Source organism: Carcharodon carcharias, chromosome 20 (assembly GCF_017639515.1).
Source record: "Carcharodon carcharias isolate sCarCar2 chromosome 20, sCarCar2.pri, whole genome shotgun sequence".
Lineage (NCBI taxonomy): Eukaryota > Metazoa > Chordata > Chondrichthyes > Lamniformes > Lamnidae > Carcharodon > Carcharodon carcharias.
Window position 1 is genome coordinate 74,066,262 of NC_054486.1, and position 27,999 is coordinate 74,094,260.

At 40.1% G+C, this 27,999-nt stretch overlaps 1 protein-coding gene across 4 annotated transcripts in view; it reads right to left on the minus strand.

Annotated features, from left to right (window-relative positions):
• Positions 1-579: 579 nt before the first annotated feature.
• Positions 580-27,999, minus strand: part of traf3 (TNF receptor-associated factor 3) — a 66,033-nt gene continuing 38,613 nt past the window's right edge. For 2 of the 4 annotated variants that reach the window (XM_041214770.1, XM_041214771.1), the window contains 10 exons: positions 20,666-20,947; positions 19,042-19,093; positions 18,839-18,943; positions 17,824-17,988; positions 14,618-14,695; positions 13,144-13,218; positions 12,667-12,759; positions 2,434-2,574; positions 1,873-2,065; positions 580-1,493 (listed from right to left, as the gene is read on the minus strand). In XM_041214770.1, coding sequence (XP_041070704.1) covers positions 922-1,493; positions 1,873-2,065; positions 2,434-2,574; positions 12,667-12,759; positions 13,144-13,218; positions 14,618-14,695; positions 17,824-17,988; positions 18,839-18,943; positions 19,042-19,093; positions 20,666-20,928 — 1,737 coding nt within the window. In that variant the 5' untranslated portion in view covers positions 20,929-20,947 and the 3' untranslated portion in view covers positions 580-921. Of the gene's footprint in view, positions 1,494-1,872; positions 2,066-2,433; positions 2,575-12,666; positions 12,760-13,143; positions 13,219-14,617; positions 14,696-17,823; positions 17,989-18,838; positions 18,944-19,041; positions 19,094-20,665; positions 20,948-25,927; positions 25,945-27,999 lie in introns of those variants that run through there. The other 2 variants (XM_041214772.1, XM_041214774.1) reach the window with 2 other exon arrangements.

The following is a 27,999-nucleotide window of genomic DNA, read 5'->3' on the forward strand; positions in this document are numbered from 1 at the left end:
TGATAACTGATTGAATTAATGGGGCAAACCAGGTATGATTCATTCCTTGGCTGAAATTTGCTGATGCCAAACAACATGATAAATTATGTCATTGTGTTTCACTGTAGCATCCAGTTAGTAATGCATTTACTCTAGAATGGAGAACCTGATCAGATCTGGATATTCTTGGGAATTTTTGTTCAGAGCACATACAGTAAGAAACTGTACAAGGACAGGAACTAAATATTTTTATATTTTTAATTCAATCTGAAGCCTTTTTTAAAAATGAACTGTCCTTACACATAGGAAGGACTAAACAGGAGGAACCTATTTGACTCAATCTCATCTTGCAGGTTTCCTCTCTGTCACCCCTCCCATCAAACCACAGCAGCTCACCTAATTGGAACTCAAGAAATGACTGGGGAGTTTTACAGACAATGACCTGGAGTCACACTGTTGCAATTCTGGAGATTCCCTTTACCGTAATTCATTGTTTAGTTGGGTTGAAGAAAAAAGAATGTAACTCATACTTTGGCCACACTGCTCTGGCAACACAGAGCAGCCAGATTGTAATGCTAACTAAGAAACATGGTACAGTGCTTTTCATTGTTCCAACTACAACTCCAAGTTTAATTGGACAATCAATGCTGTCAGTCATTACTTCAGGATACCCTGTATTTAACACCGCTCCTGAAGTACCCCAAAGAATGAACAATTACCACCAAATATTAATATTATAAAGTTATTGGTGTCATTCCAGTATAACCTCTTTTGTCGTGAGAGGTAAAGTTCTTGTGCTTCAGATGGTCAGGTGAACTGCTCAAGCTCTTGGCGACCAGCTGGGAGGAATGTCCTTCCGTTGAAAATCAACGACACTGTACTCCACTGATACAGATCCTGCACTGTAATTGTAATTCCCCTCATGTTTAACACATTAATGGGTCATGGGTCTGGCAAATCTGAGGTATCAACAACTACTTTTATGAAGATAGTGTCATCTTTAATATATGTCCCACTTTCCAAGACAGTCTGTGCAACAAAGAGCGGGCAGCCTGAAGCAATATTCATCTCGCCTACTGGCTTCTTAAAACTACTACTGTTGGGATCTGGCTTAAAGGCATCACCTAAATGGCGATTCGCCGGTGCCTGGTCTAACAGCATCAACGTTACTTTTTGTTTAAAGGGCCACGGTAACAGTGCATCATACTCTCCCCTCATAACGACAAAAAACAACGATAAGTGAGTTCCTTTGCCCATACCATCTCCATTGAGGTAAACTCGAGCACACATTTTGTAGCCAAAGTATCCTGTGTAAAATGGCTGGCTATATAAGGACAATGTTTTTCCGCTGACGGCCTCCTGTTTTCGGCGTGTGTAATCTCGGATTTTCCAAATCAGTTTTCCATTGTAGCTTGCAGTTTCGAGCACTTGAAACCGTAGGTCCATATCTGCTAACCGCACATCGTGGACACTGAGTAGGCTGTCATGCCTCTTTACTTGGTTATCTAATGCAGCTACAAGACAAAATTATTTTTAGACTTAAAACTTTTATTTGAGCTGAGCAACTAAGCAGTAATATGGTCTGATAACTTGTTTACAATCATGATTCTTAATAATAGCTGACTCAAGAGTAGGGGGTCAGCAGATCAAGAAAAGTGTTTTACGTTAAAAAGTTCTTGTAAGGAAACCATTGGTGTGGCAATATCCAGCCTCCAAACAAATAACATTTTTAAAGGTTTTAATTATGGTGCATAACTCCTCTAAAGATTGACGCATTATCAGTGTAACCCAATTGTGAATTCTCTATTATTTATAGGACTACTTTACATTGCTCCTCAATTTCAATAACAGTTGACACAAGCTTGAGAAATAGAGTAACGGTATTGTACTCACTCAGGCTCGCCGCTCCTGTGCCCGTCCCACCAGTTCTGCCAGACAATTCAAGCTGTCGGAATTGGATTTGCAGCTGGTTTACAGATTCTTCCAAAGCTTTCACCTCTTTAACTGATTCCTCCTGCTTCTGGTAGGTCTGTTGTGATGCCTGGTCAATGTTCATCAATTTATCCGTCTGACTAGCTAACATTCTCTACAAAAAGACAAACAAAAATAGAAATGCCATATTTGACACAATGCGAACTGTAGGATTACTGCTCCGCTGCATCCTTTCCAGGTGGAAAAACCTGAGCCTTTCCAGTCTTTACTCATAGTTCAGTCCTTTCACACCCTCATTCAGCCTTGTGGCCTTTAGATCCCGAATGTCACCCTTGTTTCTCAGCAAGCAGATGGTCTGACCAGAGGAGCACTGTACAATCTGGTCAAGATTTCCTCTGACTTTTATCCCAAGTAGTTCAACATTCTACAGTAAATTATATGAAAGGTATGGCTCTTAGGCACTCCCACTAACTGGGATCTGCAGATACCAAAGCATTCCTTATTTGTGTCAATCGCTCTCACCTGCATGTGCCCGAGTCGACTTTCATTCTTACTTGCGAGCTGTGCTAATTTACTTTGTTCTTTCTCCAAGTGGCTTATCTGAGCTGCCATAATATCAATAGTTTTAGACTTTTCTTGTAATTTGTTCTGCAGCTCGAAAACCTGCAACAGGATAAAAAAAGATGCTGTTATTAGGGTGTCGCATGTAAATCAGCAAGTAATATTTATTTCCTCACTAGAGGTTTTGGATTTATGTCCTATACCGAACTGACATCAAGATTCATATTTTTGTCACTTCTTGTTGAGATCAAAAATCACTCATTTTTTCTGAAATCTATAAACACATCAGCTTTATTTATGTTCCTCTCATCTGCCATTTGTACTACTGGGAAAGTAGAATGATCTGGGCCTCGGGCTCTCTTACAGATACCATGATCATCTGATAAGAGTTAGCACTGTTTCAGACAGGCTTTCCATTTTGAAAGCATCCTGAAGCGACCAAGTGCTCAATTCTCTCTTGGGAGGAAAACTTTCATCAATTGAAGTGGCGAACAGATGCTAGCTGGGATTTAATTTGGAGCCCAATATTCTAGTGGAGCTGTCAAATTACTTGGTATATCTGGGGCATTGTGCCCACTCAACCTGTATCTTCATACAACAAATTAAATGCAAAAAAATGAAATTACTCTCCAATCTATATATTCAACTAATGCATCAAAAACTAAAGAGCGATCCAAATCTTTCCACAAACATATCTAAATCTCAGCTAAGTTAGAAATAACAATGTGCGGCACACACTTTACATTTATTCTTAACCCAGTTTGAGTATAAAACAAAGTTGGAGATCAATTGCATACTTAAAGTATAATCCTTCAAAAAGGACAATTCAATATCAGTGAATACTAATGTTCTTTCATACAATGAAGGAATCAATCGAGTTAGATTTAAGATGAATAAAAAGAGTGGATCACAAGCTTTTTCAATTGTTCTCAGAGGTCTAGACTCAGGAGCTCACAGCTGAAACATTGCCCAGAAACATCTTAAATGAGAATCTTTAACATCCTTTGAATTTTTGGTTTGAACATGGATAACTGCAGTCAAACCAGATCAAAGACGCAACAGCATAGCACAAAAACAGCTCTTCCTTGTCATAGTTACACTTACCAAAACAAAGGGCTGTTAAATTATCAACATAATGTCATTTGAGATTATCCTATTCTGTCAATCAGCTGGCTGTGTTTCTAATTAAATTGAAGGAAAATAAATTGGATAAAAATAACTGACAAAGAGAATGGATCAAAAGATTGAAACTTCTCTGTATTGGAATGAAGTGGAAGGGAGTCAAAGGTTACAGGTGATAGACAGGAAAGTAGAGTTGAGGCCAGACTACTAGAAAAGCCAATTTCTTATTAAATGATGGAGCAGGCTTGAGGGCCCAAATGGCCTACTCCTGCTCCTAATTCATATGTTCATATGAATGTGCATGGGGTTAAAAAAGCAAGATATGCATCAACACACACCCAATGACAAAATGGAGAGAAGCCATCTTTGTTCTGAATTTTCATTCTGAATTTTCAGTCTAAATGCTACAGAATTATCATTAACGATTTCCCACACAAATTCTGACAGAGAATTGAAAGATTGCCTCAAACTCTTTCCTGCTAAATATATGCAAACACTGGAAGGAAAGAGCGAACAAAAAAAGGGTTTAAAAATATAATTCATATTTATGAAGTGCCTTTCATGATCTCAACACAATTTGATATTCTTCTGAGCAAAGTCCCTTTTCTGATATCTAGTCACTGTTGCAATGCAACAAAACGTGGCAGCTAATTTTCACACAGCAACATTTGTGGAAGATTGGGTACCATGTTTTGTTACACTATAACAGGGATTACACTTCAAAAATATTTCATTGGTTATAAAGAGCTTTGCAACACCCTGAGGTTTTGAAAGGGGCTATATAATGTAAGTCTTTCTTTTGTTATTGTTTTATACCTGAGCAGACAGACAGGATTTCGATTTAATGACTCATTTCCAAATATCTCACCTCTAACACTGCACCCTGCTTGACACGCCAACCTACATGTTGTGCTCAAGACTGTGGAATAGGGCTTAAACCCACAATCTCCTACATTAAAGGGGAATAAGCTACCATTCAGCCAGTGCTGACACATTTAATAAGGAAGGAGGAAAATGTGACTTATTTCCAAAAAATTCCATGGAAATGAACAATAGAGGGACCCATGAAAAATGCATCAATGCCACTGCCCTAAAAATAAAAAGGAATATACCATTCATCTGAAACATAGGCTGAAAGCCAAGACTTTAAAAATCAAATGGAGCAAGCCTTCAACATCTGCTGCGACTGTTTTTAAAAGATGAGCACAATCAAATCAGCTGGCATATTCTAGAATTCAGATTCACATTCCAAATTCTGAATTGAAGCATTATTAAGAAGGATTCACAATCAAATACTGCACAGCTCCTTGTAGCTTAAGCACCGTAAAAAGGTTCCAATCAAAACCCATGATTGATTTGATATAAGAATATAAACTTTACATAAAACAATACCCACATAACGGAATGTGGATTTTTAAAATATCCAATGCATTTAAGGTTTCTTAGTGCAGATTAGACTCGGAAATATTTTGATTGCAAACTTGTAAAATCAAAGGAATCTTCATTCAGAACCAGAGGCCATCTTTTACCAAGTAATGTGATAAACTTATAAATGCTGGCTGGTTTTCCTCAAAAGCTTTCTTCCAAACAAAGTAAGAAGTGGCTCTTTAAAAATATTTGATTTGACTGATCAAAATCCAGATCCTGTGCAAACCTGTTTTCAATTCTCAGATGCCAAGGAATGCATGATAGTTTCAAATTCTCTAGAAAACCTACGCTGAACAACCCACCTAACCATGTAAGGCATCAAATTTAATGTTATATAACAAAGCAGACTGCAGTTCCCACATTTCCTCCAATGGTTATCATAGTCTGATTGGTAAAATCACTTTTTGGCGAGGTGCACGAAACATCCGATAACATTGTTACAGTAAAAATTTATGGAGTTCATTTATGTGATGACATTAGAATTTCTAGTGGGGTTATGAACAGTAGCACCTTAAAACTATTCCTCCAACCTGGCCACTGCCACATGTCCCATTAATGAGAAACAAATTTGCCCCTGCAGGCTTAAAACTCCTAGTATTCAAGAAATTAACCTTTTTTGGGGGCCCCAAACCAAACGTACACATTTGTAATTCTCTAATTTATCAGGCTACCACAACTAGTGATAAGTTAAATTGGAACAGCCATCTCCCATTATTTCACTGACGAACTGTTAAAACATCAGGGGGAGCTGTCCACAATGGCTAAACCCTAGCATTCAAGAGTAAGATAAGAAAAACAATCACTCCTACACTGGTGCTTATTTCAGTTTGTGATTTTGTCATCAGTAAAGAGGCACAGATTTAGCAGTGGAAACATGGGACAACATTGCACGGCCCTCAGTCTGCCACAATCCCAACTAAACAAACATCAGGTTCTATTGCACATTGAATTGGTGCTTCTGTGGTGCACGTCATGTTGCAAAGCAGGACATCTGTGCAACAAGAGCTTTACATGGGGACTTGCACAATATAAAAACAGCTTAATGCAAGTTAAGCCCAAACCAGTGAAACCAGTTTTAAAGGTCAGGAGAGCAACTAAAATAAATGCATAAAATACTGGAGACACTCAGCAGCTCAGGTAGAACCAGTAAATAGAACTAATATTTCTGATAAATGATCTTTCATCAGAACTGGAAGATATTAGCAAAAAGAACAGAAACAAAAGATGGGCCCTGAGGAGGCCCAAATAGTTATAGTAGAATAACAGAGGGGGGGAAGGGAAATTCTGGAAAACAGAAGGCTCCTATGGTCCAGAAAATGTGACGCAAGATAGGCAGGGGGACCCCAGAGATACAGCTAGACCACTACGCCAGCCATGTACAGATAGAGAAATCCCACCCAAGTACCGACTCACGCCTCCACTTCCAGTAGTACTGGTGCAGAGAACACCCGCTGTCCAAGAGAAAATGGGGACAGTGGTTAAGGTCTAAAAGTTGTTAAACACAGTGTTAAAGTTAGAAAGTTATACACAATGTCAAATATAACATTCATGATTCAGAAAGAAACTGGCACAAAAGGAAGCCTGTATAGGTGATGGGAGTTTTTACCGCACAATGTGGCATGGCACTGTTGTTAAACTAGGTGAATGACAATTAAAAGCTGCAAATCTGAGATAAGAAAAGCAATGTTGAAAATGCACATGGGGTGAATCTACAACAAGAAGAAGATTGTGCTAATATTTCAGGTGTGAGCCTTCATCAGAACACAACCCGATCCATTCCTCCCACCCTTTCTCTTTTAGGTCTTAAAACCCTGTCTGGTTTTTTCTCAATAAAATAAAAGCAAAATACTGGGAATCTGAAAAACAAACAAAAATAGCTGGAAAAACTCAACAGGTCTGACAGCATCTGCGGAGAGAAATACAGTTGATGTTTTGAATCCATATAACTCTTCATCAGAACTAAGAAAAATAGAAATGAGGTGGAATATAAGCTGGTTGAGGGGGTTGGGACAGATAGAGCTGGATAGAGGGCCAGTGATAGGTGGAGGCAAAGAAGAGATTGCCAAAGATGTCATAGACAAGAGGACAAAGGGGTGTTGATGGTGGTGATATTAGCTGAGGAATGTGCTAATGGTGACATTAAGGGTAGAAAGCAGGACGAGCAAGTGACAGATAGCCCTAGTGGGGGTGGGGTGGGGAGAAGGGATCAAAATAGGCTAAAAGGTAGAGGTAAAACAATGGATGGAAATACATTTAAAAATAATGGAAATAGGTGGGAAAAGAAAAATATATATTTTAAAAATTATAAATTATTGGAAAAGGGGGATCAGAAAGGGGGTGGGGATGGAGGAGAGAGTTCATGATCTGAAGTTATTGAACTCAATATTAAGTCTGGAAGGCTGCAAAGTGCCTAGTCGGAAGATGAGGTGCTGTTCCTCCAGTTTGCGTTGAGCTTCACTGGAACATTTCAGCAGGCCAAGGATGGACATGTGGGCATGAGAGCAGGGTGGTGTGTTGAAATGGCAAGCGACAGGGAGGTCTGGGTCATGCCTGCGGATAGACAGAGCTTTTTTCAAACTCTGATCAGACCATTGTTGTTGCTGTTTCATATAATCTACCCTCTCTATCATATGTAGGACCGTTGATTTACAAGGGCTGAATAAAATTCCTCTTTATCTCATCAGGACTTTAGGAATTTTTACTGGTGATTGGAGATCACCCTCCACTCATAAGTAGCCCCAGTGCCTAATGGTAACTGAATAAATCAAATGCTGCTTTTATTTGTTGTGATTGCAGAGCTTTTTCCAATATTTCATGGATTGTTATCCCATGATCCCATCAATTATTCCATGAGAATCATAACTTGTCTTAGGCTGCTGAAATAGTTCAAAAGTATCTCCTCAATCTGCATCACATCTGTTAGGAGATTAGTTTCACTCTGCCCTGGATATAATTTGAAATTCCGACAAAGAGGAGCAACTGAAATATCTTTCTGGTGCTGATCAACTAGTTGGAAATTCCAGCATGTGCTACTTTTACTTTTGGCAATATTTATCCAATGTGAGGATTCTCGTTGAACCTCAGATCTGCTAGAGAGGATGTACTATACTTGGAGATACTGTTCTACAGTTCTGAGCCCACTCACAAAACTACTAGACCATGTATTTTACTAAAAAGAGGTGCCAAAATCCATCAGCTTCAATACTTCAGGAAAACCCTGGCAGGAATGTCAGGTATTCAGCTGGTAGGTGGTTTCCTCGAGCTCAGATGCCTTCTGTTTAGTTCTCAGACAGTCTTAAATCACAGCCCACATTTTCTGCTGTTTTTAATGCTACTGCTCTGCAGGATCTGTGATGTTACAGTGAGACTCGGCAGTGAGGGATACAGTCTAGCAGGTCTTCCTGCAGCCTACAAAGTGATAAAAAAAAGGTCTTGAAATTCTCTCCCTTTCTTGACTTTATAAAATGAAGACTTTAAACAAAAGGGACTCCTCCTACATTTGCACTCTTCTTTAAGAGTCCAGGCAATTGTCACATTGAATCCTTAGATCACCTGACACTCAACCTGCAAACCTTAGTTGTTAGCAACTCATATCATCCAAGCTTTTAAAAACATTTCCTGTAGCCCATCTTGGAAGTGACAACGAACAAATGCATGACACCTAGAGAATCATATCCATTGAGTAGTTTCCCTTCATTACAATAGTGACTGCAGAAATACTTCATTGGTTGTAAAGCACTTTGAGACATTTGGGAAGCTGTGAAAGGAGCTATGTATATGTAAGTTCTTTCAAGGTAGATAGCAGCCAATTAATTGGAGAGTTTTAAGAGAGAAAATTACATTTTTCAAAATATTTCAAATCCTATTTGTTCAATGAATTAACAACGTGGTCATTAACATGCCCTCTCATTTTTATTTTGCTGTTGCCTGTGGCTGACTTGTTTAAGTGGGAGGGTCCTTCTCAATTTTTTGTGCTGCTGCACAAGCACAGTAACTTTTGTGTTGCCATGAGGTTTAGAAGGAACTTTGGCGGTAATCTGGCATTAATCTGGCAATTGAATATAATATGAGGCAGGTGGACATGAAAATATGGCCTGTTGAATGATTACTGCCGTCCACACCACTAATAGCGTTCCGTGCAATCCCAATCTGCTCACTACATGTGATGGCTGGTATAACAGAATATATTTTCTGCAATTTCTCCCTCCGAATTCACATTGGCATGGTTCTCTGAGTCAAATGACTGAAGAAACCATGAAGCTAGAACCTGTTACTTCTTTTGCAAAAGGCTAGAGACCAGCATGTTAGTAACTAGACAAAAAGGCTGGAAAGACTAAACAAGAGTTCAAGAGGCAAAGGAAAATGGGGATATTAAGAGAATGAATCAAAGTGAATGGGAAAATGCAATAAAATTAATTCAGTGAATGAAAAATAAAGGTCAACAAAAAAGAAAATCTGGAATTAAAAGTCTAATGATGACCATGAAACCATTGTCAATTGTTGCAAAAATCCATCTGGTTCATTAATGTCCTTTAGGGAAGGAAATCTGCCGTCCTTACCTGGTCTGACCTACATGTAACTCCAGACCCACAGCAATGTGGTTGACTCTTAAATGTGCTCTGAACAAGGACAATTAGGAATGAGCAATAAATGCCGGCCTAACCAGCGACACCCACATCTCATGAAGGAACAAGAAAAAGAAACTTAAATCCTGGTTGCAGCAGCAGAAGCATCAAATGTGTTCCAGTCAAATGTAGCAGGCACAAACTCAACAGCTGCTGCTACTGCTGTCTACATTTAAAAGGATTTTGTATTAATTAATTTATGCAGCCTAGAAATTGGCATTAGTATAAGCACTAATGCTGGTAGCAGTTATGCAATATTAATTGGGGAACATCCTATCAGTTTGAAGATTATTTTATCTCATCGAGTGACTAAGCGATAAAAACAGGGCATGCAAGGTTCTACATCCAGTAAGCTTTAATGTTAATGCATTTGGATAACAGTCATTGCCAATATAAGCAACTGCCTATTTTAAATGTGGGTGTTTTAACTGGTGAGGGCTGTGTTAACAAGATGCAGAACACCCTGGGCAGGATTTTTCAGTTGGCATGCGGGGACTGGCCCGACACACCAGTGTGTAAAATGATGCACAATGACGTCAGGTGTGTGTCCCGGTGCCATCGTGCAGTCCCACGCCAGAGGCAGCTGTGCGCCCGCCAATATGTAAACGGCCTATTAAGGAAATGATTAAGATAATTTTTAACGCTGCCCATCCAACCTTAAGGTTGGCGGGCAGGCGAAAAAGCCAAGCGGCCTTTACGTTTTTTTTAGGAAACCTCATCCACAAGCAGGCTGAGATTTCCTAAAGCTTTTAGTAATTTAACTTAAAAATTTTCTGAGATCTAAATACATGTCCCATCTCATGTGACACAGTCATGAGGGGACATGTTTAATTAAATTTTTTCACCATTTATTTAATTATTTCGATATCTATTCAATCGCCCTGAGGCAGCTCTGTGCCTCAGGGAGATTGAAGTGCTCTTTGATGCGCGTGCACAAAACAGCACTGGCCCCAATTCTCCCTCCTTCCCCCATCCCCGCCCCGCACAGGTAGCGCTGAGCACCACGGCTTGCACCTTACGCTGGGCGGGCCTTAATTGGCTCACCCTTGTAAAATAGCAGCGATTGGCTCGTGACCACCACCGCCTGCTCCTACTGAGCCTGCCCGCAGCCTGAAAAATCCATGCCCCTGTTCCCAGATGGTTCAAGTTCCCAGACCATTTACTGACTTAATTAGGCCACTAGATGGCATATTGAGCAGGTGCAAGACATTCTATGTTACTTGCACAATAAGAGAACGTTGAGAAACCCTGCGTGGTGATCAAGTGGCTGATACTCACCAGCTAAAGAACCTGTCCATCTCCATGTACTTTACTATTCAGCTAAATCAGGGGATTGGTGCCTAGAATTTCACTATTCCAAACAACCTGCCAACCTCAAGCACATTTTAAAATGATTTTTTCGGTTTTGTTATGCCACTTCTTAAAAGTAATTTAATTTTGTACACCGTTTTCAACTTTAAATTGGGCTAACATTAGTAGGCACAGCCTCTGGAGAAGAACTTAATTTTTAACCTCCCAGTGGGGGAAGGAGGAAGAAGCAGTGGCAACAACGTAACTGAATAACTTGGCATTTTTTTTAAAATAATGGATTTTACAAGTACTTACAACGTTCCCTTATCTTATGACAAACAGGAAGCAACGGAATGTTCTGGGATTTCCAGTGGGTGAAACAGCATCATAGAATGAGAAACCAAAAGACAAACACTGGGCATGCATGTCTGAGTCAGGCTTGGAAGAGAATGCTCGGATACAGGATACCTATGATAGCAAGCACCTTTTTTTAAAAAAATAGAAATCCCTTGCATCAAGGCTTCCAAGCATGACAGGAAACAAATTCTATTTCTTGGTAAGTGAAGCCGAACAGTTTTAACATACCTCTATTATTAACTAGCTAGTCCAAAATATATTGTTTAAACACACAATGATTTACAATCAAATATTTCACTATTTTGACAATACAACCACTTATATTTATATAGTGTCTTTAACATAATGAAACATCCCAAGGCACTTCACAGGAGCATGATACAACAAAGTATGACACCAAGCCACATAAGGAGATATTAGGTAATTTGACCAAAAGCTTGGTCAAATATATAGGTTTTAAGGAATATCCTAAAGGAGGAAGGAGAGGTAGAGAGATGGAGGGGTGTAAGGAGGGTACTTCAGAACTTGGGGTCCAGGCAACTGAAGCCACAGCCATCAATTGCTCAGCAATTCAAATTGGGGATGTACAAGAGACCAGAATTAGAGTGCAGATATCTGAGGGCTGTGAGGGTGAAGGAGATTAGACATAGGGATCTCACCACCATCCTGGAAGAAATCAGCTAACACAAAATAGATGAGGGATCAAATCTGGGGTCTTTTTGAATCATGATTAAAAGATGTACTTTCCCTCCCTCCCCCACCCACCCCAACATTGGCAGGTCAGGTCATAATAGTGAGCAGCTGAACATAATTGCAGTATGGACAGAACTAGAGTTATAGGCTGGCTATTTAAACAACAGCAAGATCACAATGAGATGTAGGATGAAACAACATGATCTATCAATGAAGAATTCTGCCTTGGAGACACCTTTCAACAGTGTTTGATTTTGTTGCAACTACTGCAAATGACTGGACCAAGGACAGCTTTCCTGCTACTCATTATTTGAAGTCATTTGTGTAATGTGATTTTCGTACAGGTGGCAACTTTTGTTTCTAAAGAATAATTGAGACACACAATAGGCTCACAAAACTTGTTGCAGCCATTTTCCTTGGCTGGTTAAAATGAAAGTAATCTTGCTGATCTCTGCCTCAACCCTTCCCTCCCACGTGACCCCTACTGCCCCTGAAAGTTGGCTGAAGTCTTGTGACTGCCATCACATCCAACACTTTAGTAAAAGTGATCAGATGCACACACTGTTCTCTATTCTAACCGCAGCAAGCAAAGTCTTTTAAAAAGAACCATTTCCATTGATTTAAAAATAAATACTTTGATGGACTAAGCAAATTCACAGTTATCGCTCACTCTGATTACCGTATTTTCGAGATCTCCGTTCTGCATCAGCACACAGTTCAAATGTTGAGCCATAGTATCGGCTTCATGCACTTTAAGTTCCTGGTGTGTTCCCTTAAACAGGAAGCAAAGAAAATTCAGTGGGAACTTGTGGAGAAAGCAATGGAAAAAAAATCAGAAATGTGAACTCAAACGCAGCAACATTCAGCTATGTGCAGTCAGTAAATAATATTAGTTCATGAATAAATATACCCAAGTAAGTTCCTGAAAGAATGGCTTTTGTTTTACATGTTAAATTGTCAGTGTTATAATAAAGCTACCCACAGTGTAACAAGAAGATACTACAGTTTTTCTTTCCTTTTCTTCTCTTTCCATTTCAAGAATGGCTTCCACTTGTAAGATCTACCCTTAGAAGTTTAGTACTGTCATCTAGATTTTTCTTCTGTTTATTGCAAGGCTTTAATATGAACAATAATAATAATAATATTTTGTACTAACTTGGAAGTTACATCCGTACTTGGAGAAAGGGCAAGGCAAAACCACATTAAGACACTGCAACTGGTGGTTATTTAACTGCAAATAGAAAGCAGAGTATTGTTGATAAATGCTTTGTAATGAACAGCTCAATCATGCATTTTTATAGAGAGTAGCCTCCCTGTAATTGGAAGGCTATTCATAACACCTGTCAGGAGTTGCAAATGACACTAGCAGATAAAGAATGGAGTTTATAGTAGAAACCTGACAAAGTATTAAAAATGTTAACACGCAGTTTTTAAATACACTGAAGACAATTTTGCTTTAAAGATCTAAACTTTAATGTTAACGTCAGCAACTTTGCGTTTGAATTCTGATGAAGGGTCACTGACCTGAAACATTAACTCTATTTCTCACTCTAAAAATGCGGGCAGACCTGCTGAGTATTTCCAGCAGTTTTCTATTTTTATTTGCGATTTTCAATACACTAAACTAAGCATATAACTCAGAGGGCAAGTGTCACCATGTTTAATACTTGAACATGAACTCTATTTGGAAGAGTGGGTTTTCTTAATGTGTTGCATTTTGTGTTTAGATGGTGTCACGGATGACAAAGATCTATACTGAAAAATTTGTTGAAAAGCAAAACAATAAAAAAAATTATCTGCAGGCATCAGCTGGTGGGATTTGTCCTTTCCCAACAGGGATAATTGTACAATCATTGACCTTGAATAGAAAGCATTTAAATTGCCTGAGTAAACACATCATAACTATAGCGAAGAATGATTTCTGGCTGAACTGGCCTCAAGTGGAAGATTTCCTCTCTATGAAATCATATACCCATTTTCATAAATAGGCTCTCAATTTTCTTCAATTCTCTGCATTATATTCTATAGTAAGGAACACAGCATTTTTTAATTTGATGGATCAATGGACACAAGTGTGATATTCACCTTTCAGAAACTCACTACTTGAAGTAAGCACTCAATTAGAGTGCATTCAGCTCTCATTCAAGCCACAGTAATGACATCTTATTGCCTACAATGGCTTTTAGCTATCAAGCCCAGACAGCCTTGTGCCCGAGCACATAAGAACACAGATACATCACCATCTCAATAATTTGGCTCTCATTCAGAAAGGGCGGAAAAGGGAGTTGACAGACTAGGAATCTCACAGCTCAGATTAGGATACACACAGTCAGCAAATTCTACACACAAAAGGCTGATTCCAGGGCTCACAACAGAAACTCTTTGTAAAAGTGGCAATTTACAGTCACAACTTGCTCTTTCCTCTCATGTTCCATCAAAGGGGCTTCACTCTTACACATTTATTGGAGGGATAAGTTCTATGTGGTGATTTTCTTATGTGAGGACTAAATTGTAATGTTATATTATGTAGTTAAAGTTATTTCTTCATACTAACTGAATCCATAACCAGAAATGTCCAACTACCAACTCTTAAAACTGTGCTGTAAGGAACCTAAAAAACACGGACTTACCTCTCCCCTCAGAATATAAGCATTGCACTTATTAGGGCATGGCACTGGGAATGACGGACAGTCAAAGTCTTCATGTTTCTAGGAGGAAAAGAAACGTTCAGTTTCTTCAAATGCCACCACCACCCACCGCACCTCCCCCCCTCCAAAAAAATAGTTTGAAGTAATTTATAGACAATATCCAAGATTGCACATTTACCTTTTAACTTACACCCACCTGTTTACTTCCAGTCATGTAGTTTTTATATGCTTTCTTTTAATGCAGCTGATTTCAATTACAGAATCTATACGTTGAACTGCCCAGAGTGATGGCTGATCGAAGGCATTTGATTAGAAATGGTGATTCTCAGTGACTTGCATATACAAATATAATCATTTTGATGCACTTCACTTTGAAAGATAAGCACAGCTCTTTATGTTTAAATCCACCTCACCTCCCCCTACAACCACCAGCCCCACGCCCCTCCCAAAGAAAACTTCTCCCCTCCTCCTGAACATGCAGACATCAGCTGAGAAATGGTAGCACAGGCACCAGGTTCCCAGGACCTTAGCAAATGATCTCACTTGAGATAAATTACACCCCGGGCAATTCCATGACACTGGCAGATCTGATTAGCACACAATGCATTTAATTCAGGGTGGGACTGATTTAAAGGCATTAAAGATACTGTTGATGCAGCATGATACAGGTTTAAGTACAGTTTATTTGGAATCAGCTGCCCAAATTCCTGTGTAAAACATAGATCCAGTGCAGCTCTGAAAGTTGTCTGTCTTTCTGTCTCAAATATGACGGGAAACTACAGTAAAAGGCTTTACTGGAGACAGTCAGGATTAAAGAATATTGAGAACCTGGTTTAGTTCTCACTGTGACTCACTTTGTATAAAATCAACAGAAAACAAATCATCCCTGAAGGCCATCAATCTCTTTCAAGGCAGTAAAGGCCGCTTAGAAAAAAAGCTAATGGCATCACTTTGGTTACATAGAGATAAAAGCAAAAAACTGCGGATGCTGGAAATCCAAAACAAAACCAGAAACAGAAATACCTGGAAAAACTCAGCAGGTCTGGCAGTATCGGCAGAGGAGAGCACAGCTGACGTTTCGAGTCCTCATGACCCTTCAACAGAACTAAGTAAAAATAGGAAAGGGGTGAAATATAAGTTGGTTTAAGGGAGGGGAGGTTGTTGGGACAAGCAGCCATTGATAGGTGGAGAAAACCAAAAGCTGTCACAGACAAAAGAACAAAGAGGTGTTGAAGGTGGTGATATTATCTAAAGGAATGTGCTAATTAAGAGTAGAAGACAGGACAGATAAGGTACAGATAGCTCTAGTGGGGGTGGGGGAATACTAAAAGGTAGAAATAAGCAATGGGTGGAAATACATTTAAAAATAATGGAAATAGGTGGGAAAAGAAAAATCTATATAAATTATTGGAAAAATCAAAAAGGAGGGGGAAGAAACGGGAAGGGGGTGGGGATGGAGGAGAGAGTTCAAGATCTAAAATTGTTGAACTCAATGTTCAGTCCGGAAGGCTGTAAAGTGCCTAGTCGGAAGATGAGGTGCTGTTCCTCCAGTTTGCGTTGGGCTTCACTGAAACAATGCAGCAAGCCAAAGACAGACATGTGGGCAAGAGAGCAGGGTGGAGTGTTGAAATAGCAAGCGACAAGCATTACCCAGATCTCCATGTCACTTGCCATTTCAACTCCCCACCCTGCTCTCTTGCCCACATGTCCAAGCTTGGCCTGCTGCATTGTTCCAGTGAAGCTCAACGCAAACTGGAGGAACAACACCTCATCTTCTGACTAGGCACTTTACAGCCTTCCGGACTGAACATTGAGTTCAACAATTTTAGGTCTTGAACTCTCTCCTTCATCCCCACCCCCTTCCCGTTTCTTCCCCCTCCTTTTTGATTTTTCCAATAATTTATATAGATTTTTCTTTTCCCACCTATTTCCATTATTTTTAAATGCATTTCCACCCATTGTTTATTTCTACCTTTTAGCATTCCCCCACCCCCACTAGAGCTTTCTGTACCTTATCTGTCCTGTCTTCTACTCTTAATTAGCACATTCCTTTAGATAATATCACCACCTTCAACATCTCTTTGTTCTTTTGTCTGTGACAGCTTTTGGTTATCTCCACCTATCAATGGCTGCTTGTCCCAACAACCACCCCTGCCCCCCCCCCTTAAACCAGCTTATATTTCACCCCTTTCCTATTTTTACTTAGTTCTGTTGAAGGGTCATGAGGACTCGAAAAGTCAACTGTGCTCTCCTCACCGATGCTGCCAGACCTGCTGAGTTTTTCCAGGTATTTCTGTTTCTGGTTTTGTTTTCACTTTGGTTACAGGTTTACTTAAGTATTCATTATTTGTGATTAAGCTGTTATCATTTTGGTTAACACCTCCCCCACCACCACTGGTTACAACAGCCAGATATGGGATGAAATGTCAAGTATTGTTATACAAGAGAGGAACCACCGCAGTGTTGCCTGAAATCAGAAGCATTCTCATCAAAACAAAAACAGAAACAGAAATACCTGGAAAAACTCAGCAGCACTGGCAACATCGGCGGAGAAGAGCACAGTTGGCGTTTCTTATCAAACTACTCAAACCTTTGCCAAATCTCAGTGGCTCTTGATACTGAGCCAGAAAAAAAATATAATTCACGGCAGCTAAGGCTTGGTTCATACCATAATCCCACACTATTTGCAGTGAAAGGAGCCAGACCTGCATCAATTCCTCTCTTAATACACAGCGCGTAAAAGCTGCACTCTGATATTGTTCCCCTTTCCTGAAAGGAGTTATTGGGCTCTTCTCACCTTGGCACAACAAATATTAGCACTTATATAGCGTCTTTATCGTAGCTAAACATCCTAAGGTAGTTCAGTAGGTCACTGAGTGACCAGGTTGGCCACCATCACAGGAACACTCATCCTTCCTGCATAGAAGACTTGTTTTTCAATCAGCACTTAAAAGCTAAAAGGAACAACCAAGAACACATATCTTGGCAGTAACCACAAATGGTGGTAATGAACATGGCACAAAGTTTGCCGCAGTAACACTGAATTGCTCCAAAATTTCCAGCACAATTCTAATTGTTCTTCAGTCAACTTGAAAGGTAAACTTAACATAATTTAATGATGGCAATAAACACCACCAGTGATAGAGATAAAGCAGAAGAGCATATATTTATTTCAAAAAGTCTCTTACTTTTAATTCTGCAATAGTGATTTCATTCCTGCAGTATTTACAGGTTTGCTCCCGATATTTACAGCTTGAATTTAAATGGTCAGCTAAATCTTTCCTCTGCACCATTTCCGTGCATCCCCTTCGTGCACATCGGACTTCCTGATAAGGACATTCAAGTAAGTGGCCCTTTATGAGGAGAGACAATAGCGAAATAAATATTGACATTGAGATTATTCCATCCAAACAATGTTCAAATGTAGCATACTTTTAACTTTTGGGGGTACGGTAGGATAGTGGTTATGTTGCTGGACTAGTAAATCCAGGTGCCTTGACTAATGATCTGAAGTCTTGGACTTCAAGTCCATCATGGCAGCTAGGGAATTTAAATTCAATTAATTAAATAAATCTGCAATAAAAGACTACTATCAGATATAATGACCTTGAAAATACTGGATGGTCGAAAAGATCCACTGGTTCACCATGTCCTTTAGGGAAGGAAATCTGCCGTCCTTACCCAGTCTGGCCTATATGTGACTCCAGACCCATAACAATGTTATGGTGTTATAATAGGTGACTCTTAACGGGCCTCTGAAATGAGCTAACAAGTCACTCAGTTGTATTCAAGAAGGCAGCTCAACATCTCAAAGGTATTTAGGGATGGACATTAAAAGCCAGTCTCATCAGTGACACCCACAACCCGTGAATGAATATATATATTAAAAAAATAATGACTAGACATAGGACCACACAATGATCTAATCAGTAATATTTTTTGATTTTTAATTAAATTCTGAAAATAAAATCCTCATATTAAAATCACTAACAACCCAGTTATGGCATAAATGTCCTAATATTGAGACTTATGTATATATTCAAGTGGTAGATAGGATCATAAGCATTAATAAGAGACAGATCCTTTAGAATTTAATACCCCAAATTAAAACATAATAATAGCCCAGTCCACTGGCTATCTAAAAATGCATCAAAATAACTTGTTGAACATGCTTCAGTTAAGATGTTGGATCATATCATTTACCTCAAGCTTTCCGAGAGGTAGCTGTTTCTGACAGCCATTTATCTCATTCCTACAGTAGATTTGAAGTGCAAGAACCTCTTTTTTACAGCACATGTCCTTAAAAACCTTAGAAAATATAAAATTAAATGCCTTGTCAAAATTATTCCAGGTTATGTATTAAAACTGAATTTAAAAGCTACTGTACTATTCACTTGAATGCCTACCGTATTCTCACATAAAGACTCATTATCAACTGGGCAAACTGGCTTCGGACTCCTAAAAACATAAAACATCAAATAAGAATATAACTACAACAACTTAAATCCTAATGGTATGGAAATAATATTTTGGTTACATAATTCAGATATATAAAAAGACATATTTCCCTTTTAGCTCTCTTGGTCTGATCACTATTCAAGTTATATTACAGATAATAGCAAAATAATTGTAAATTATTTATTCAGATAAAACAAGCTCAAGAATGATTTTTTTTAAAAAAAATGTCAAGAAACATCCCTCTCTGGTTTCTAAACTGCACCTCAGCCTGAATTTTTCTCATGTTGGGCAGGCTCGGCGGAGGTGGTCCTGGAGCAGCCCGCGATCAGCGCCACGCTGCCATTAAGGCCCACCCAGCGTAATATGCGAGCGGAGCGCTACCTATGTGGGCGGGGAGAGGAGGGAAAGTTGGGTCCAGCGCTGTTTTGTGCATGCGCGCGAAAGAGCGCTTCAATCTCTCTGAGGCACAGAGCTGCCTCAGGGAGATTGAAGCACTTTTGAAAAAAAAATACATGCAATAAAAATGTAATGAATCTTGTCCCCTCGTGTGACTGTGTCACATGAGATGGGATATGTGTTTATGTTTCATAAAAAGTTTTTACTCAATTTATAAAAGCTTTAAGAAACCTCATCGTGCTCGTGGATGAGGTTTCCTAAAAAACGTAAAGGCCGCTTGGCCTTTTCACCTGCCCCGCCAACCATAAGGTTGAGAGGGCAGCGTAAATTCAAAATTAATTAGTTCCTTAATGGCCTTAATAGTCCTTTCAATTATCAGCGGGCACACTGCCGACTCTGGCGCACGTCCGCCGAATGAAACTTCGCAAGACAGCACAATGACATTGGGACGCATGCCCGACATCATCACATGTCCTGGCATGTCGGACCCGCCCCTTGCACACCCACTGTAAAACTCTGGCCCTCAAAAACACTGGGGGGAATTGCTTGTCAATACATCCACGTGTTCATTCCTAATGCCACCAACTCTAGGTTCCAGAGTTCATCCATTCCCTATAGACTCTAGATCAGAGTGTCTCATTATCGATGGTTATTTGTTTAAATTACATACTTCAAAACAGGTTACCATTCCCATAAACATGACTCATAAATTCATCTCCAAGAAAGTCACTGAAAGAACTATGTATGTTACTTTCAATAACAGAGGATATTCTGTTGGTCCAAATGACATTTTCCCAACAGCCTCTGGATCTTGTGATTTTCCAGTTGTTAGCACACTACTGACCCAAACATAAATCAAGCTTTATGTGGTGACTATTACCAGTGAAATTGGGTTTCTACTATTACTGTTATTATTAGTTCTGAAGAATTTGTCAATTATCAATATTTGACAACATTTCTTATTCAACTCATATTTTGCAGTCACCACATCACAGATAATAGTTAGAAAAATAATTATAAATTACTTATTCAGAAAAAACAAGCTCAAAAATGATTTTGTTTTTAAATGTCAAGATAGTCAATGCAGCAAACAAACATTAATTGCGACACTTGAATGAGGTTCCATTTAGTTTATCCAAATTTATACATCAGGATTTCTAATAAATGATTTCTTACCCAAGAATTTTCCTTACACAGCTTTCACAGAATCTGTGGCCACAAGCAGTCTGTTTGGGGTTGCAGAGTGCAAGACGACAATGTTCACATTTGTACTTGTTTTCCAGTTTCAGCACAAACTTTTCCTTGAAACCCCCATCCTCTGGTTCGATGCTGAGGGATGACAGCTTGCTATTTGGAAGGTGAACTACATTTGCCTGCTGCACCAGGGACTCCAGGGAAAGCGGTGGGGCTGATGACTCTATGTTTCTTGCTGTTGCCATGGCCTATGGCCGTCCAAATCTGTAAAGAAGCAGATTTCAGTGTGGAGATTTAATAGGCTAGCTCTCTTACTGCATTGCATCAACTAACACTGCACATTATTGAGTTCCATACACCCCTTTAGGTAACCCTTAGCTCAGGTAGTTAAGTAATCAGCAGGTAAGCAAAAGGATTGAGTTCAAATTAGATTCATTTGATACAATTAAGGGAAGCTTCTCTGTTCCTGTCTATTATAAAATACCAGGAAGAAGAGTAGAGCAGGGAAGAGTGATTTATTATTTTCTCCAGGGGTATGGAATAAAAAAAACACTCCTAGATTTAGGACTCCTTTTTTAAAATTAATTTACAAGATGTAGGCATCACTGGCTAGGCCAGCATTTATTGCCCATCCCTAACTGCCCCTGAGAAGGTGGTGGTGAGCTGCCTTCTTGAACCGCTGCAATCCATATGGTGTAGGTACACCCAGAGTGCTGTTAGGGAGGGAGTTCCAGGATTTTGACCCAGCGAAAGTGAAGGAAGTGATATATTTTCAAGTCAGGATGGCGAGTGGCTTGGAGGGGAACTTCTAGGTGGTGGTGTTCCCTTGTATCTGCTGCCCTTGTCCTTCTAGATGGTAGCAGTCATGGGTTTGGAAGGTGCTGCTGAAGGAGCCTTGGTGAGTTTCTGCAGTGCATCTTGTAAATGGTACACTTTCGGTGGTGGAGGGAGTGAATGTTTGTGTAAGGAGTGCCAATCAAGGGGACTGCTTGTCGTGGATGGTGTTGAGCTTCTTGAGTATTGTTGTAGTTGCACTCATCCAGGCAAGTGGAGAATATTCCACCACACTCCTGACTTGTGCCCTGTAGATAGTGGACAGGCTTTGGGGAGTCAGGAGGTGAGTTACTTGCTGCAGGATTCCTAGCATCTGAGCTGCTCTTGTAGCCACAGTATTTATATGGGTAGTCCAGTTCAGTTTCTGGTCAATGGTAACCCCAGGATATCGATAGTGGAGGATTCAACGATGGCAATGCCACTGAATGTCAAGGGACAATGGTTAGCTTCTCTCTTGTTGGGGATGGCCATTACCTGGCACTTGTGTGGCGCAAATGTTACTTGCCACTTGTCAGCCCAAGCCTGGATATTGTCCAGGTCTTGCTGCATTTGGACATGGACTGCTTCAGTATCTGAGGAGTTACAAATGGTGCTGAACATTGTGCAATCATCAGCGAACATCCCCACTTCCGACCTTATGATGGAAAAAGGTCAAAGATGAAGCAGCTCAAGATGGTTGGGCCGAGGACACTACCCTGAGGAATTCCTGATTGGTTGCAGAGTGGTGGTGATGCTGTTTATGAAGAATCACCCACCCCACCATGTGTAATGGAGGGGGTTGCATAGCCATGAGCAAAATGAAAAGAGTGAAGAAAAGAATCAACTTCTCAGCTTCAAATGACTGATCTTAGCAAGATTTTAGGTAGTGGAAAACTGCATTTGCCTTCATTACCCTTGGGTTAGGAAGGGGACAAATTAACCAGCATTCTTCATCCTACTCACTGCATTTTGACCCCTGTAGGGAATTATACAGAAATGGACATTAAATTTGGCCATGATCAGGTTTGGTTCCTGCTAACTAGGCCGGTGCACACAATCAACAACTACCAAGGTGAGGTATTGGAGGATGGGCAGCACCTGTGGAATCACTGCTCGGCACAAGTTCAGCCCGCAATAAGGGGATATCAAACCTTAGTCCAGTTCTAATGGTACAGGTCAATAGAACACATCAAATTTACACATAATTTGACACTAGTTCCACAATCTTACTCCAACAGATTGTCTATAAAGAGGATCAAAAATGAGGAATGTACAGACCGATTTCTATTGCCTGAATCATTAATTCGTGTATCCTCCTCTGAACTAAAATCAGAGCCAAATTATGGGTTATTTTATGCTGTGTGTCCATATCTACTGGGGAACTGGATTGACTCTGATCAAACTCAATTCATATGAGATTTTTGCAAGCAAGAAAGAAAGGAGAGTTTTATTCCATCAGTCTGGATTTGGATTTGGGTCTAATCCCATCCCATTTCACCACGTTTGGCTGACTTTAACTTCTCAAGTATATTATTTCTTAGCTTGACCCTCTCCTGCATCAAAATAAGTGTATGCAAAAATACACATATACCTAAATCACCTGTTCCAAAAGCAAGGGGAAGAAAATCCTGAAATAAAAATTGTGGAATAAATTAATGCTAAAATCCAGAGTCTTTCATACGAAATGAAAGTGCAGATCCCACTTGGGAATAAAGAATGTCAAGACAGTTAAAGTAAATTGGTGATAAAACCAACTTTCTCTAGCATTTCTTGATACTACAAGTACTTTGGCAAAGATAAACACTTTGTTGTGGGTAAAATGCTAAGGCAGTAACTGAGTCAGACCTGAAGCATGCAGTTTGACATTCTGGCACTCCATTACCAGTTGTTCAGTCTGAAGGAACACTGTTACCGAGAAATGTAAATAAAACTGCCCGTTTCATGAACAAAAAAAGCAAAACTGAATGGAAGAGGGAAAGCAGCTGTGCAAGAAATTGGAAAATCAAGCAAGACCTAATTCAAATGACAGTCTTAGTCTGCTTTCAAGTACCCAGTGGCTAGTTTTTCCCACTTTTAATCATATTACTAGGAAGCAATGCTCAAGCCTGACGAAAGGATTACTTATTACTCCCACCATTGATAAAGACAATATCCATAGAAAAGCTGATGTCCCGGGAAGCTCTACCAATCAAGGAGTGTACGGGCGTGCGTGCGCTGGGGTGTGCATGTGTGTGCGCACACAGGGGCGTGCGCTCGCATGGGTGTGTGAATATCGGGTGGAGGGGGGACATTATTATTATTATTATAATGGTTATTATGCTTAATCATTTGTAGCTGCAGCAAAGCAGCTCTAAAATCAGCAACAGGAATTCAATGTAATTCAATTTTAATTTAAAAAACCAAAGGTAGAAAATATACCACTGATGATCTTGTTATTTCACAGCATTTTGGGGGAAAAGTGCTGCAAATTATTTTATATTAAACAGAAAACACACCCTTGTTCACAGGCTTTGTATGGGCTTGGGTAGCTGAGTCAAAGATGACCAATTTTAAAAGGGCTTCTGAAACTATAGATTTTCAGTCGAAGTTTGAGAAAGGAGTATATTTTCAGTCAATTTACCGGCAGGAAGTTAGTCTCTTCAAAATGAAAACAGTGAAAACAAATGAAGAGGGCACTCAGCAGAGCACATACCTCTGCCAAGCTGTGTTAACTCAACATTATTACAATTATGCAGCTCTTTTCAAGGCTTTTCCCCGCCTGGTTGATGCTCTGTAGCTACAAAGCTGATAAAAGAAATCTTTTTATTAAGAGCTTCCATCTCACCGAGGAGGCTTCTGGCCAATCCATAGCCAACAGCCTGCTCTGAAACCTCTGCTCACATTTTGGCAGATGTGATAAATTCCACCACATCTACATTTTAAATAAAACAACCTACAACATTCTTAAAAAAAAATTCATCCCATCTCCCCATCTCCTTTAAAAAATTTCCAGTGTCAACATAGGCATCTTCTCCAAAAACGAATTTCTTGGGCCATACCCTGTATACCAGGTTTTGATGAAATTTGTCCATTCATTGAGATGTGGCTGGATTTCACAGGGTGCTGTAGTTCCTGCCCTTCCCCAACTAAGGGTCGGGTGGGGGGGGGATGCGAGGAGAGGTGTGAAAGCACACCTATGATTCTGGTGGCACCTTGCATCAATTTAAAGCTGGGAGCAGTATTAATTGCTTTAATGCGTGGCTTCTGCCCTGATTTGGGGAGGAAGTCCTGCCTTAGAGAGCTGCCGACCAATCAAACAGCCAGCAGCTCTGTAGTCTCAATAGCGCCAGCTGAGAGTGATGGCTACAGCTGGGGTTGCAGGCAGCCCCAACATGCCAAGGAGCCTGGGTAAGTCCAGAGTCGGGAGTCTCTGTGAAGGGGCTGGGGGTTGAGTTTAAAAGGCAGGGAGGAGGGTTACAGGGGCTATGACCTTGGGGGAGAGGGAGGGTGGTGCCTTTGCTGGCCTAGGGAATGACAAAGGAGGTCTCCTTCCTCCCTGCCCAACACAAGCCCCCTTCCTGCATGGCATGGGCCTCCCCTGCTGTGGGTAAAATACTGGCACAGGTGGGATGAAGCATCAATAGGCTCAAGGACAGGCAGGCCACCCAGCATTTCATCTGCTGCTGCAACCCACCCCCTGCCCCTGTAAAATTTCAGACAGGCTGGTTGTGGGTGGATTAAAAGCCACCAAATTTTACATGCCCTCTGCAATCCTTTAAACCCAACAGCAAAGAAGCATGAAATCCAGCCCATATGGTTTACAGCCCAACAGAGATGAAAAACATAACCTTAGCCCAAACAAAAACAAAAATTGCTGAAGCAAAATTAATAACCTTAGCCCACCTGGATTCCAGTTATATTTTAGCAAATGATGCCTGGCAAATGTGAAAGACTTATATTTTCAAAGTCTGATTTATAGCTTTTAGATGCAGTGCTAGTGATAGTTTCAGTTCAACACTGGAAGAGAACTAAGAACACTATTTTTTACTTGGGTTTCCAAGGATTTGAATTCAGGTTCTACAGGTGAAAGGATAGCCTGCTAGCTCGTTTCATTACCCATCCAACTCAAGTGAACTTCTACAGATGCATCGATAAGGGATGCAAGAGGAAAGTCCCAGATCCCAAAATAAACCCTACTGCAAAACAAATTTACCATGTATTCCAAGAGCACACCCTCAAATGCAAAGGCTTCTCTTCAACTCTCAAGTGATACGTCATATCTAAACACTTAAATGCAATCTCATACAAATAAATGAACATACACACAAGTCATTTGCTCTAATGAAAAATTATTTTTTTCAATAAAGCAACTAGAATAATTAAATAAGTTTATCATTTTCAAAAGAGCATGTAACTTTAGTTTGTGTCTTCTATTTATGCATATATCCCTACCAGACAGATGTGTCTTTTGCTCTCAGCTTCTTCGGTGTCTCAACTAAAAGAGAGCTGGTTGACCAAAGAACTTGTATCACATCCAAAATCTAGCAAGCACTCAGTCTCACTGGCAGGAGGCTTTCCTGGATTTCCACAAAGTTAAATACCAGAACTCGATAAGGGATGCAAGAGGAAAGTCCCAGATCCCAAAATAAACCCTACTGCAAAACAAATTTACCATGTATTCCAACAGCACACCCTCTAATCTTTTATGCTATTTGCGCATATCATACTTGTAGCTAACATAATTGTATATAAACATTTTAAAATAGAGAGCAGTAGCATATGATCAATAGCATGCAAGTTTCCTATTTCCCCATTACTCAGTGCTCTCGAATTAATTACATTTCTTTACATCTCTGACTTTTCTTGGTTTGTTGTTGATCTGGTTGGAATGATCAATCGTGGCTTGGCTGTACATGTCACACAAGTAATGTGCACAAAGCAACTGAGCTTGTCTTCAATCAGGTTCAACTTTCTGTCAATCCTGGGAGTTTTCATATGAAGTTACTTTGCACTCTTTCCCATACATCATTCCTGCTAAGACGACAGGAAATTAACTCTTAACAGGAGCTCTGCACATGGTGATCAGTGATGTTCTGCTGCATTCAGATGCTAACTCTGAAGCACTATGCTCATGGGTTCAATTCTCTTCACCCCTTATTCCCTCATTTCCCTGGCAATGAATTTTGCCACTTCTACATCCTCTGGTGCAGGGTAGATAGGACATGGCATTTTCTACGCTGCAGCAAGTTTGAGCATGCAGCCAGACACAAAGAACACGGTGAAACCCAATGAATAATCTGCTTTGTGCATCACTGATGTGATACTGAGCCATGGAGACCAGGAAGAATTTGACATCAATAGATACTACATTAGCCAATCTCGGTCAACACAGCAGTGGAAAGCTACAAATGACCTCAGCACTCCCAGATTAGGAAAGAGGGGGAGGAAGGTGGGGAGAGAAAGTAGTTAGGGTTTCTATGTCCAGTGACTCTTGATGCAATCAGCATATGATGGTTGAGGGCAGGAGCAGGCTCCGCTGTGACAGCCCATGCTAAAATCCATTGTCCTGACTCATTTAATGAGCAACAGCCACATGGACCAAAGAGCTTGCATGGAATTGCACTGCACAAGTCACTCAAATCACTTCAGTGGAGAGTGCACAAACAGAGAAAGAAAATGGAAAAAGCAAATGGAGGGAAACATATGCTCTCCTTATTGTTATGAATTGCACTGACCTGGACTTCATGAGCTTGAAAGCCTCGAGAGGAAAGGGGTTGGAGGGGAAGAAAGACATAAGGGGAAATCCCCTCGGAGTGCTCTTTTTGCACTAGCTGAGGTAGTTCAGAACTTTTTATCCCAGGAGACATTGACACATCATCAGTTTTGTACCCTTTCCAGTAAATGCAGAAGTTATTTTGCAAAGATTTTTTCGTTTTCACAAATTTGCAGCAACTGCTGAACTGACTAGTGCAGAACTGGATAACAGTGACAAATACTTTTGGCTTTTAAACATACTCTGAACAGAATAATAGTTCGAAGATAACTTCAAAAGTAATCTTTACTAGTGGTTCAAGCTGCACTGTAGAAACTTGAGTGCGTAATGCAAAGCAACACCCCAGTGCAGTGCTGAGAGTGTTGTACTGTCAGAAGTGCCACCCTCCAGATGAGATGCTCACCTGAAGTCCCATCTGCCCTCTCAGGTGGGCATAAAAGATCCCATGACATTATTCAAAGAAGAGCATTGTGGTTCTCTTGGGTGTCCTGGCCAATATTTATTCTCCAACCAACATCACTGAAACAGGTGGTTTGGTCATTTATCTCAGTGCTGCTTATGACAGCACTGCTGTTGCATTGCAAATTGATGCTGTGTTTTCCTACATTACAACAATTACTGCATTTCAAATGTACTTAATTAGCGGTAAAGTGCTTTGGGAAGTCATGAAAGGTGCTACGTAATTGTTAATGTCTTCCTTGCCTTATAAAGCAAAAATATTTTCTATACGCTTTCCACTTGTTCATCTGGC